We start from the raw sequence: 13,906 nt of genomic DNA on the forward strand, positions 1-13,906 counted from the left end.
TGGGATTTCTTTATGGAGTGAAAGTTCCAGTGCACCGGAAGTATTCTGCGATTTATTCGGCCCTTAAAAATGGCCGGCCTCCCTGATCGGTGCCCTGACCGGCTGAACTAGGGAGCTGATTGAGACGCACCCCATTTACAACTACTTACAGTAATTACAGTAATAACCGTGCATGTGAACATTTCTTAACTAAATCAGGTTAGTGGTGGCTTCTTTCTCCCCCCAAGCACCTGGTGGTATGGATCTACCGAGCACCTACCGACAGGTCTGGACCTCAGCATCCTCATCCTCATCGCTAGTTACGGCCATGATTTAACAGGAAGTGGGCGTTTTCAAACAGCGTAAATAAACGAATCTTTAAGTCTTTAAAAACCCGACGTGTAAATCGGAGTCGTCAGACCAGTCAATGAATAATTCATACTTTCACACGATTTTCAATACATATTCATCGATGTCCACATTTTAAAAACAACAACAATTTGTTTATTTTCATGAGATTTGAAAAAAAAAAAACCCCAGACATTGCTATCAATTTGTTTTCATGTGTGATTTTTTTCCCCCACCTGATTCATTTCTTGATTTGTTTATACGCACGAGTTATTCATTAGCACATGCTGACGTAGGACGTGATTTTATTCATCGCTTGTTAACAACAGGGTGTCGTGTGTGTTCCAGGGCACAACAGAGCATACCGAGATGCATCTTTACATGCTTTTCACGTGGGGTGACGTGTTACTCAAACGATCACACGTACGTTAAATGGATGTGATTTCTCACTAATTCCGCGATATTCGGAGGAGCTCTCCTGCAGATTTTCCGCAGGTTCGGGCCGGGACGTTCAGCCAAAGCCGTCTTCGAGTCACGTGCGTGGATCGTGAGTACAGCTAAAAGGCCTCGTTTACCAACAAACATCACTGTGGAAGACCGCGCACAACAGTTTTGTACGATTGCGATTTCACCGATTCGAGTAGTTTTTGGCCAAAAAAAAATAAAAAATAATAAAGCACAAAAACTCTGCAAAATTGCATCGTAATTTTTTTTTCTTTAAAAACCCCCCAGAGCAAAATCCGGCAATTTCAACCACAACAGTCAATAAAAAAACAATAAATCCTGTACGGACTGATCAAAGTTGTGTTTTTGATGAAATGACGAGGTGTGAAATTCCGAATATTTCGAGTACGAATAGAAAAAAGCTGCAGGAGCGATAACTTTTTAATCCGCCACTTTCTGTTCTTTCCTCCGAGGCTCTCCATCACAGCTTTGTTTGTTTTGCTGTGAAAGGCAGAACAACAGAGTCACGGTGTGAAGGGAGTGGAAGTGACCGCTGAGAGCGACTGTGTCCACTCCTCCTGTCCTCTCCAGTGTTTTATGACCAGTTCGCATGCGCTCAGTGGACGCGCTCCAACTTTTCTCAACTCTTTCTCCCTGCTCTTCCTTTCCTCCTTCTCTCGCTCTCTCTCTCTGTCTTTTCTAAGGGGTGTTCCTTGGCAGGCGTTAGCCTGGCTCGTAATGCTCTGTTGCCAGTTGCTCTGTGTCTCGCGGTTAAATCGCCGTGATTTATGCCTGGCTCTACAATGGCGGCCACACAGGTCACCTCCTGAGGCTGCAGGGAGTCCCTTTTTCCCCCCTCCACTTTTGATTAAAGTGGAATTTTTAAGTTCCCACCGGTTGTCCCAGCTACATCATCTACAGCGTGTTCGACTCCCGAGTCGTACCAGAGAGAGAGAGAGAGAGAGAGAGAGAGAGAGAGAACCTCATTACGGCAGATTGCCAAAGACGGCTGGCGTCCATCTTTCGTGGGAGTTGAATGAGTGTTAATGAAATGAGAAATTGCCAAGGGGGCGTGATCTTCAAATATGATGATATATACAAAGCACGAAAAAGGTGCAAAAAAAATAAATAAAAAAATCGTGCAGAAATAAAGTGCACGGCGTGTCTTTTGAGTTTCAGGATCAAACGAGCCACAAAGAAAAAGAGAGCAAGGAGAGAGTGCTGGAGATAGCGAGTGAGAGAAAGTGTCTATGAGAGAGAGAGATAATGAGTGCGAGAGCTAGCGAGGGAGTGTATGAGTGAGTGAGTGAGAGAGAGAGAGAGAGAGAGAGAGAGGTAGGGAGTGTGAGGGAGTCTCGCTGCATTGTGTCCCGGGCTGAATGCGGCCCTTTATGAGGAACGCTTAAAAGGACATTGTGGCCGGGCCGAGCCGCTGTCTCCACAGCAACAGCCCAGGAGCGCGCAAAACTCGGAGATAATGGACTGAGAGAGAAAAGAGGAGTGGAGTTCCTTCTCTCCGCGCCGCTTCCTTCACGGAATTCCCTCTGTTTCTGCTCAGACAGAAAGCCTGAGAGATTGAGAGCGCTACAAAGCTACTAAGACCTCAGTGGACAAACTTGTGTTTTTATACTTTGTATGTGTGTCTGTGTAGAGGAGGAGGAGGAGAAGAAGAAGAAGAAGAAGAAGAAGAAGAAGAAAGCACAGATGCAGAGATGTTCTCCAAGGGTACAGTCTCAGCCCGTGACTCTTTTGTCTTTATCCCCTCAGAAGCTGCTCAAGCGAACCATGCTGCTGCTCCCGACTCCACCAGCCCTGAGATAATGCAATGCCTAACGGTAAGTGGACACTTTAAGATAAATGTACAAAAAAAAAAAATCTTTTTAAATGTACTTTTCCCTTTTGTTTTTATTTGTGTTTGTGTTTCTATGTTGATGTGGCCTTAGTTTCGTACTGTCTACCTCTCAAACGTGCATGTTTCAGATAATACACCTGACGTACAGTATGTTGTATTGTTATATCCCGGGTTTTACGTGCACCGGCAAGTTGTTTTTAAAAAAAACAGCGGATTTCATTTTCACACTTTAGGTGTGAAATCCGCCACACACCTCGTCTGACGGGAGCGTAGTGTGCCACTGTACACTATCACCTCGCAATGAAACGATACAGTTCCTACGATGAAGGCTTATCTACGTAGATCCGTACTGATATATAGAAAAATGAGCAGCATGACTATTAACTTAGGCCGTTTTCACACTCTCGTTCACACTCCGGACCAATTCTGGGCTCGTTTGTGGGCGGGGCTCATAATCACAGGTTTGCTTTCACATACTGTAGAAGAATTCATCCCGAACCGTGGACCGAACACGCAGTTGTGTTTGTACTTGATCTTTCCCTTGGTACCGACACCGAAGACACGCACGGAATACCTTATATCTCGTAAAAGGAGATTTTTTGTTTTAGCCATGCAGGCCAACACGAGACTTGTGTACACTCGCACCACAAAGCTGAGCTCGTTACAGCGTCCCAGTCCGACAGAAAGTCTGGTTTTATATATCAATAACCATAGAAACCCTTTCCCAACCATCCCCAAACTTGAAACAGGAAGTAATGACAAAGTTGAACCAATCATCTACAGCATGTCGTTCATGGCGTCACATGGTAGAACCGGATTCAATCCAGTCGTGGCGTCATTAACGCTCCATCTCTGCGATGCATGATCTTACCTAGCCGGCTATTTTTTTTTTTTTACAGCATGCTAGTAAGCTAATCAAATCTATTGGCACCTGTTCGTATGCTTGATTACCTGCATCCACTTCCCTTTGCATAACGCGACCTGTAAAACTAGGAGGAGTTCTCTGACGTTAGCAGTGATGACATCATTTCCCGGTAAATTGTAACAGATTAATAAAGTGTCACGGTTAACGAACGTCCGCATCCGTTTTGTTTTGGATCACGTCAAAGTGATCATCATGAACCGTCCTACTACATTTTTATCTCAAAACGCACGAGACTGCACTCGGCGTTGCCGAGGCCAATATTGCTATTAGGATTAATACACTAATAAAGATATTGTCCAACCCATTATCATTTCTGGATTTTTATTTATTTATTCCAGAACCGCTGAGCTGTTAGTTGAACACCGTGATAAAGCTAACGTCGCGGGTTAAAAGTGACGCTTCGACTCGCTTTGTCTCAGCTCAGGCCTTTCCCAGGATTACAGCTGATTTCATTTAGCAATTAACGAACTCCAATTTGTGTATGAATGGGCTTTTTCAGTCGCTCGCTCTAATGCCACAGCATGCGAACATGAACTTTTGTAGAGTTCGTTGCGAGGAGAGCGCGAGAGAGAGAGTGTGTATGTGTATGTGTGTGTGTGTGTGTGTGTGTGAGAGAGAAACAAAATGAGCGAAAAACCCTCTGAAGCTTACTTTGTTGTAAATGTTTCACATCGTCTTTAGAGACTCTCCGTCCTTAAATCTTCCTGCAGAGACTCGTTCGGGCTGACGATGGAAGCTCGGAGCGTGAGTCAGGAGCTGAGGGTCTCCCTTGGCTCGCTCTCCTCAGTTCCACTTCACTTCCTACTTAAAGCTCTTAACTCCACTTGGTGCTGGTGTGAGGGAGTGTGTCAGAGAAACCCCACTGGTTTTGTTTCCATTCAACCGCCACAGACTGAGTCTGAACCTCCTAGGTGAGATCGGCTCCGCTTAATCCAAGGGTATAACTCGCTTTTTCGCTATGCGTACCGTATACGTATGCAAGACGGCTGCTGCACTCATCCTGCGGTCGTTTTGCGGCATCGCTTGCGCCCGTTCTTAGAAATGAACGCTACGTTATTTATGATGTGTGCAAAACCAGTGTAAACAGTTTACGGCAGCATGTAACTGACTAAACAGTTCGCACCAGATCACATCCTTATGCACGATTCTAAACAGTTATCGAGTATGAACATGGTTAGTGTTTGAATCGTGTTTGATTTTCTAGATTTCTTGTAAACACTTTTGAATGTAAGGTCAGAGATTTTTTTTCGATTTGAGATGCAGATCATGACAACAATCATGACGACAGCAGAAGGAATTAAGAGACACAGAGCTTGTTAGTGTGTTGCTAAGCATTTTATGACTCCCGACGTGGACGTTTGACCTCTGATGCGCCATCTAGTGGACATCGCTTTTAATCCCCAGACGTACATAAAGTACGTAGGCGAGCGTGTGAGCTTGTGAGCTTGTGTTGCCAGCGCTTTTGCATGCAAAGTCAAACATTAAGTGTGAACCAGGCCTTAGACGCAAGTGCATAACAAACTATTTGGTGATGAGGAGTCTTTATTAATCACATGTACATTATAGCACAGTGAAAATCTTTTTCTTCACATACCCAAGCGTGTCAGGGTCAGAGATGATACAGCGCCCCCTGGAGCAGAGAGGGTTAAGGGCCTTGCTCAAGGGCTCAACAGTGGCAGCTTGGCAGTGCTGGGACTTGAACCCCGCGACCTTCCGATCAGTAACCCAAAGCCTTAACCGTCACGCCACCAATTTAATAATTTCTTTATTAAATAATACACCATGGACTCGTAGCGTTTCAGTTTACATAGCGGAGATATATAGTGCATATTTTCGAGCCTTGAAATGAGATGTGGATTTACCCGAGAGATCATTTGTCATGTCTAAGGCCGGGTGGAACAGCCGGTAGCATTGTGTTCTCAAAGATGAAGCGTATCTGCTTCGATCCAGAGCTCGGCTACTGTCTGTTCCGCATGTTCTCCGCGTGTCCATGTGGGTTTCCTCTGGGTTCTCCTGTTTCCTTCCGTTGAGAACTTTATTTTTTGAGTTTATTCGTTTTAAAGAATGAAACCTGTACAAGGTTGCGGACTCTTTCAAATCTAGAAGGTCACGCCCACAAACTGATTAAGAACGTGATTCCTTCTCTATACACCGTCAGGGCTTCTCCATCAGTACGAGTATGTAAAAGGCTCTCGGTAACCTCTTTGCTCACCTCCATGTTTCGCTATCTCGCTAAGCATGAGTGTCATATTGGCTGTTGTGGAAGGTAATTCAACGTAACACCGGTTGTTGTTTTTTCTTAATAATCAAATCAATAACCTTGGATTTTATTCCTTGGTTCATGTCTAAGGACTGACACTGACTACGACTGACTGCCGATTTGTTTTTTGCTCTGTTTTGGACCAGCGCTTCTTGAAAAAGTGGTTGAAATATTTGAAGCACTCGCTGTACAACACCGTAGCAGTGTGTTATGACATTTTAATAGCGGAGGCCTCATGACAATGTTCATTTCAGCTTACGCACTCTTCTAGATGTGACAGGAGACTGTGCATGGCTATGAATTAGTAAGCAACTAGTCATAAAAGCTAAACAAACCTTGTGATGGAAATGGTTGGAGATTGTGTTTTTGGCACATGAGATTAAGGTCCATCTTGATTTTTGGCCTTCTAATGAGCTTAATCTTCTTCTTGTACTGTTAATCATAAAATGGAGGAAGATCTGTGTATTAAAAGCTAACTATATAGTTATGCAAAAGTGGCAGAATTTCAGAGATGGTGAGATCTGAAGTGCTATTTTTTTTTTTTCACCTTTGGTAATGTTGACCTACAGTTATCCCACTAAAACTATCACACCTGACCAATGAGAACCAAACTGACTAGCTATAACTAGCCTGCAGTGAACAAAATCCCTTTAAACCATCAAACCTGATCAGCTGAAAACCATCCTGACCAGTTAGAACCATCCTGACCAGTTACAACCAGTCTGTAAGCGTCCAAATTTCCAAAATTTCTCTAAAACCATCAAACCTGATCAGCTAGAAACAGCCTGCCTGGTTAGAACCAGCAGGACCAGTTAGAAACAATCTGCCTGGTTAGAACCAGCAGGACCAGCTAGAAACAGTCTGCCTGGTTAGAACCAGCAGGACCAGTTAGAAACAGTCTGCCTGGTTAGAACCAGCAGGACCAGCTAGAAACAGTCTGCCTGGTTAGAACCAGCAGGACCAGCTAGAAACAGTCTGCCTGGTTAGAACCAGCAGGACCAGTTAGAATCAGTCTGACTGGATAGAACCAGCAGGACCAGTTAGAAACAGTCTGCCTGGTTAGAACCAGCAGGACCAGATAGAAACAGTCTGCCTGGTTAGAACCAGCAGGACCAATTAGAAACAGCCTGACCAGTTAGAACCAGCAGGACCAGTGAGAAACAGTCTGCCTGGTTAGAACCAGCAGGACCAATTAGAAACAGCCTGACCAGTTAGAACCAGCAGGGCCAGATAGAAACAGTCTGCCTGGTTAGAACCAGCAGGACCAGATAGAAACAGTCTGCCTGGTTAGAACCAGCAGGACCAGATAGAAACAGTCTGCCTGGTTAGAACCAGCAGGACCAGTTAGAAACAGTCTGCCTGGTTAGAACCAGCAGGACCAATTAGAAACAGTCTGCCTGGTTAGAACCAGCAGGACCAGATAGAAACAGTCTGCCTGGTTAGAACCAGCAGGACCAGTTAGAAACAGTCTGCCTGGTTAGAACCAGCAGGACCAATTAGAAACAGCCTGACCAGTTAGAACCAGCAGGACCAGTGAGAACTCGCCTGACCAATTGCAATCAGTCTGTATGTGTCCAAAATTTCTCTAAAACCATCAAACCTGATCAGTTAGAATCAGTCTGACTGGTTAGAACCAGCATGACCAGTTAGAACCATCCTGGCCAGCTAGAACTTGCCAAAAGCATTAGAACCAGCATGACCACTTAGACCCAGTCTGACCAGTTAGAACTGGCCAGACTGGTTAGAACCAGCATGACCAGTTAGAACCAGTCTGACCAGTTAGAACCATCCTGGGCAGCTAGAACTTGCCTAACTTGTTAGAACCAGCCTGACTGGGTAGAACCAGCATGACCAGTTAGAACCAGTGTCTAACTGGTAAGTTAGTCGATAACCTCTCTAAAACCATTAAACCTGACCAGTTGAAATGCATGACCAGCTAACTGGCTGTTTTGTTTTTTTTAAATATTTTTTTCGCAGGAAAAACCACTTTAAAATGCTAACACAAAGCAACTTAGCAAAGCTAGCACTTAGCTAGCTACGTACCTAATGATTTCTGCGTTGCTAAGGAGCTGTCATATTTTGAAAGCAAGGCAACGACGGACTTAACACGTTTCTAAATTCTGGATTCGTACCGTATTCATGACTATTTCTCTATGTTAATGTCAGCCTCGCTATAATGAGTCAGCCTCTAATGGTTCTCGGTGGCAGCTTGCATGGTTTAGTGAAGTGGAACTTGTCTCTGCTTTGATTTGCTCTTCTATTCAGGTCAGCTTTATAGACTCGCTCCTTTTCACCGGGTCTCTGCTCTACAAAATCAAGGGTCTGTGGATCGGCCGACTAAAGAAAGGCGAGCTCAAGGCTGTGTCCGATCCCTCCTTCTGCCAGGCTTTTGAGAGCTTCAGGGCTCTTCTTTCATGCCGGGGCTCGTTAAAGGCCACCCTCCTCCCTCGTTTTTCTCTCAATCTTTATGAATAGACAATAAAAAAAAAGGAAGAAAAAAAAAGAGCACTTGAATAGGGTTCGGTGCCAGTCTGATGTCACTCAATGGGTTTTTATAAACAGGAAAAAACACGGTTTTCGTTGGGTGCTGATGTAATGTTGTCGTTTTAATATATAAGAAAGAATACACTTCAGGATGTGCAGTTATAGGAAAATAATCAATAATGTAGTGAAGTATTACAGCACACCCTGAAGTGATTTATTCCTCTTACAGTATACCACAGCAATTTGATTAACAATTACATAAGAAAACCAAAAAATGAAAGACAATGACATTTATAGGCGCATTTAATGTTCCTGTTCCTGTTATCACATCCATTAAAGCAGCTGTAAACAGTTGTTCCCTCACCAGCCTCTCTTTCTCTCTCTCTCTCTCTCTCTCTCTCGCTTGAAGATAGACGATAAAATAATAAAGAAGTAATTATCCTTGTTGGGCGCACGGTGGCTTAGTGGTTAGCACGCCTCACGCCTCACACCTCCAGGGTCGGGGGTTCGATTCCCACCGTGGTCCTGTGTGTGTGTGTGGAGTTTGCATGTTCTCCCCGTGCTGCGGGGGTTTCCTCCGGGTACTCCGGTTTCCTCCCCCAGTCCAAAGACATGCATGGTAGGCCGTAGTGTATGAACGGGTGTGTGAGTGTGTATGTGATTGTGCCCTGTGATGGACTGGCACCCTGTCCAGGGTGTACCCCGCCTTGTTCCCCATGCTCCCTGGGATAGGCTCCAGGTTCCCCGTGACCCTGAAAAAGATAAAGTGGTATAGATGATGGATGGATGAATAATCCTTGTTATAAACCACTGACACTGGAGACTCCTTTCCTTAAATGTGAAATCATGTGAAATCTCCTTACAGAAATATCAACGACTGTACGATTTTGCGTTCTTGAATGACAACGCATTTTTCATTTGGTTATTATTAGTCCCGTTACAGGACGCTTCCTGTTATAGAACATTACTCGACCAATCAGAATCGAGAATTCAACAGCACTGTGGTGTAAAAAACGAGAAACGCCAGGTGTTCCAAAAACCCCCACCTCCCAAAAAACCCAAACCCTTTGCACTGTCTGTGTAGTTTCTCCGAATAGTTATCTCACTAACTTCCTCAAGTATTATTATTACACATTTTCTTCATAAATAAGGAATATCCGTGCGAATGAAAGAGTTTAAAGTATGCATGAGATAGAAAAACATGCTCTTGCGAGATGCCTGCCGCTTAAATATTGCATGTATGCTAGTTTTTAAGCGTTTTAAGTGTAGAAAGCTTTGCGTGCAAAAAGCTTTGCAGTTTAGACGCTTAAAATGTAAATGTCATGTCGCATGACGACAATGACAACAACAACAACAACAACAACGTCGTAATGGATTCAGTATGTTGTTGATTCAGATACAAGGACACACATTAGCAGGTGCGGAGCTGTTCTTGTCCCTGTGATCTTGTTGCTGAGTAAACAGTTCTAGGCAGACGTCCATGAATATTGCAAACGCTCCGTATATATCTGCATCTTCGCCTGTGCGGAAACTCAGCGTTCACCGTTTTCCCGTGTCAATAAGATCACAGCATTTTGCTTGTTTTAAAGTGAGTCGCTCTGTGAGAGCGGCGAACCGGCTCCAGAGGGCTGACGGTTTCCAGGTCGCACTCTGTGTTTGAAGTCGGCTTGTGAGAGTCTTCCTTTGTGAGTCTGGCTGTCAAACACAAGGCTGGATGAGAAGTGTGTGTGTGTGTGTGTGTGTGTGTGTGGAGGCTTCTGAGCTTCTGTACACAGCAAGTATGAACAGAGGAGAATAGAGGGACAGAAAGGAAAAGAGAACTGACAAAAATGTGGGACTGTGTCATATTCTGCCAGGGTTCTAAGAGAAGTTTGAATTGTTGTTTGATGAGAGATCGGTCCTGGATACGTCACCGTTTCTGGAATATTTCGCCACTAAAATGCAAACTGTCTAGATCTCGTTTGAATGCTTGATGATCGCACGAATGGAACGTTGCCAGTTCAGCAGGTGATCCACTGAGAATGTGGATGCAAATAAAGACAGACGCATTTTTGGCATAATTACGACGTAATTGGCGGAACATAAACCACGTCTTCCTGCGAGGGACGATCCGGGGTATTTCATCAGGGGTTTTAGATCATACTGATTAAAAGGAAATGAAATATCTGTTCAGAGGAGACGCTGTGGTGTCTGTGGAACTCGGGGCTCTGTCAAAATGAGCAACAACAACAACACATGACCAACGTTCAGTCAATCTAGTCGAGGAAATGTCTCTACTTTCCAGTCAATTGTGTTGCCTGATGTTTCAGAAATCTCTATAGCACACCGAGCACTTATACGTAGGTTTTAGAGGTGCGGCTCTGGAGGAAAACCGGAAGGAAGGGGGTTAAAACTTAAATCTAGGAGCTACATTCTGCTCACTTCTTCCACAATGTTACCGTCTATACATTTCATCATAGAGTTCTCTCTGTCCAAATTCATAATAAAGCAACTCGGAAGGCGATACGCTTGCAGATGATTTAATCGCCTATTCATTCTAAATTGATGTGTTTATTAAATGCTAATGTCACGCAGTCACTAAGGGCCGTATCCGGGGACGAGTTACGAGGAAATAGTGCACATCTGTATGTAGACCTACGGAATTATGAGCTAAAGTTTGGCATGTATCAATCATTTTACACTGGAGCTGAACTTTTGAAGTCGATTTAAGTTCTAGGAGTATTAAATCCGTCAAAACGGGCAGACGTTTTGATGTAACCTCGATACGAATCCCGTAAATGTCATGTTTTGTCAGGTTTATTTGTGAAGAACAAGCAACTTCCAGTAAACAGCTCGGGTGCGTAACCCGACTCTGAAGACGTGTCACTTTCCCAGCACAGATACTGATGTCGCGTTTGAACATGATCAGCTGACTCTGAATACAGCGCAACGTTCGTACTTACTCTCCGCGTCAACAGAATAAACTCTGCCTAGTGTTTTTGCTTAGAGAAGGAAAAATGTGAAACAGTAGGAATAGTCTGTTTCAACATGAAACACAGTATGAAAATGTATTGTCATGGTTGTCGTTGAAAATAATAAATAAAGCAACTCTCAAACGCTTAACATTACTCAAGAATTTGAATAACCGGAATAATAATAATCTAACCGGGAGCTCAGGAAATGGAGTTGAGCAGGTGCGTAACCTGACTCTGAATACGCAGAACTTTCCCAGCATAAATACCGATGCAACGTCCGCCTCCGAACGCAGTTCAACGTCAGTAATTACCACCAGCTTCATTATATTATCTCCACGCAGTGTTTTTGCTTATGATGGACCACTTGGTTTTTATTCTGCAAGTGCTAAAAGCGACTCGCTAGAGAATTATGAATGCTAAAATACTATTGAACCTTTTGCAGAACAATAGGAGATAACAGAGTGGCCCAAAGAGTGACGGGAAAGTGCTTCGTTCGGCTAACGAGCGTAGGCGTGTTGTCTGGATAGGGCTTGAGGGCAGCCTTGATGGTTTTGTGTGTGTGTATGTAGTGTAGAGGCCACTTCCTGCTATTCTTTTCCCAAACTGGGCTCGCACGAGCACTGTGGCCAAGCTCAGTGTAGCCGGAGCTGCCGATCGGAACGCCGGTCTCGCCTCGTCCTCTGAGACACACGGCTGAGGTCCGACACTGTGTGAGTGATGCTGCACACCATCCACGGGCTGTGTAGAGTCTGCGTCGGCTGCTCGCTACCTCAGGTCAGTGTACAGAGAGAGAGAGAGAGAGACGGAGAGAGATACAGGGAGAATGACAGAGCGACAGAGAGAGACTGACAGAGCGAGTGACAGAGACCGGCAGAAACAGACACCCAACAGACAGAGAGGGAGTGAAATGGATAGTCACACAGGCAGACGGGTAGATAGATAGAAATGCAGATGCAGACAGAAAAAGAGACCCAGGTGGATAGATAGAAAGAAATATACATAAGATGAGAGAGAGGAAGAGAGGAAGAGAGACATGCAGACAGACAGATAGATAAGGTGTACAGTGTGGCGGACGCTTAAAAAAAAATTGCAGCATAGTTTTGTTTTGAACAAGAAGTCCTTGAGTTGTGTAAGAAAAGTGCTACACGGAGGTGACAGTGTGACAAGCAGACAGACAGACAGACAGGCAGACAGACAGACAGACAGACCGACAAAAAAGACAAAGACAGATGAAATATGCATCATAGAGAGACAGATTTGAAAAAAAGAGACAGATAGATAGATTGATAGAGAGAGCGACAGACAGACAGAGAGACAGACAGATTGAGGAATATGTAGCTGTAGTAAAATCGCCACGTGTTTTATCAGCCGTGCAAGCTAAGCGCTTTGAGGCAATTTTGAAATATAGACCAACCGACAGACAGGTGGAGAGAGAGACAGACTCGCTAGCATGGACCGAGAGACAGATAGCTGAAAATCTATTCTGTCTGTAACTGACGCGAATTCTGATTGGTCAGAAGGTGCGTGTTATTTTTGTAGTTCTGGCTGTAACGTGAACGATTTATATGAATGCGCTGGTCCTAATACGTTATCGTTTCTATAGTAACAGCTCATGCGGACGCTTCAGATAAACGGATTTAAAAAAAAAAAGAGTGTATTTAAGAAAGAACGACTTATAATCGTTAATGTGTTTCGTCAGGACATGATTGTGTAATATTTACGGAATGAGTCTCCAGTGTCAGTGCTTTGTACAGGACTTTATGTTTTCCAGTTTTCCGGTTACATGTTTAACAGTTTCCCGTTTTTTTTGAGAGAGAGAGAGAGAGAGAGAGAGAGAGAGAGACGGGTGAGCGAATGGCTGTTTATCACAGCTATTACATAAGTGAGAACTGGAACTAATTTGTGGACGTTCCACAACTGAACCGTTAAAAGCCTGATGTGATGTTCATTAATAAATGAAACATCGTAAACTACGGCAAATCACATCGCATCGGCGTGGATTATTTTTGTATAACAGCATGGTCTGGCGCATGTTATTCCTTACAAAAGATTTATTGTTTAACATCTCACGTGTCATCTTAACGGATGATTCCTGCGAATGAAAGAATGAATGCGACAGAACGGCACACGTTAGTGATGAATAGAGAGAAAGAAGCTGCTATATGGGCTCGATCACATAGTTTGAGTGTGTGCTGTAGTGAGATTCACAGACCACAAAATCGATAAGGGAGAGCGAGAGAGCGAGAGAGAGCGAGAGAGCGAGAGAGAGTGAGAGAGAGAGAAAGAGAGAGCGAGAGAGAGAGAGCGAGAGAAAGATGAGGAAAATTAGTTAAAAAAAACCCAGAATGATTTATGCAGTAGCATGTAAGAGAGAGTGAGAAATACAGATCCACCTACTTAAACACACACACACACACACACACACACACACACACACACACCAGCACCACCACCAGCACCACCACTGCTTCCTCTGATGGATTTATCGATCTGTACAACCACACTGAGTTATTGTAGGATTTAACCAGTGCTTTATTTCTCACTCTATAACACTGTATAACAGGCTAATACATGCTATAACACTCTATAGCATGCTATAACACTCTATAACATGCTATAACACTCTATAACACTCTATAACATGCTATAACACTGTATAA

At 44.0% G+C, this 13,906-nt stretch overlaps 1 protein-coding gene across 1 annotated transcript in view; it reads left to right on the forward strand.

The window, feature by feature from the left end:
* The first annotated feature begins 1,907 nt into the window (after positions 1 to 1,907).
* The window catches only part of rgs3a (regulator of G protein signaling 3a), a 128,296-nt gene continuing 116,297 nt past the window's right edge, over positions 1,908 to 13,906 (forward strand). The window contains exon 1 of the mRNA XM_053618387.1: positions 1,908 to 2,606. Coding sequence (XP_053474362.1) covers positions 2,484 to 2,606 — 123 coding nt within the window. The 5' untranslated portion in view covers positions 1,908 to 2,483. The remainder of the gene's footprint in view (positions 2,607 to 13,906) is intronic.

Source organism: Ictalurus furcatus, chromosome 28 (assembly GCF_023375685.1).
Source record: "Ictalurus furcatus strain D&B chromosome 28, Billie_1.0, whole genome shotgun sequence".
Classification (NCBI taxonomy): domain Eukaryota; kingdom Metazoa; phylum Chordata; class Actinopteri; order Siluriformes; family Ictaluridae; genus Ictalurus; species Ictalurus furcatus.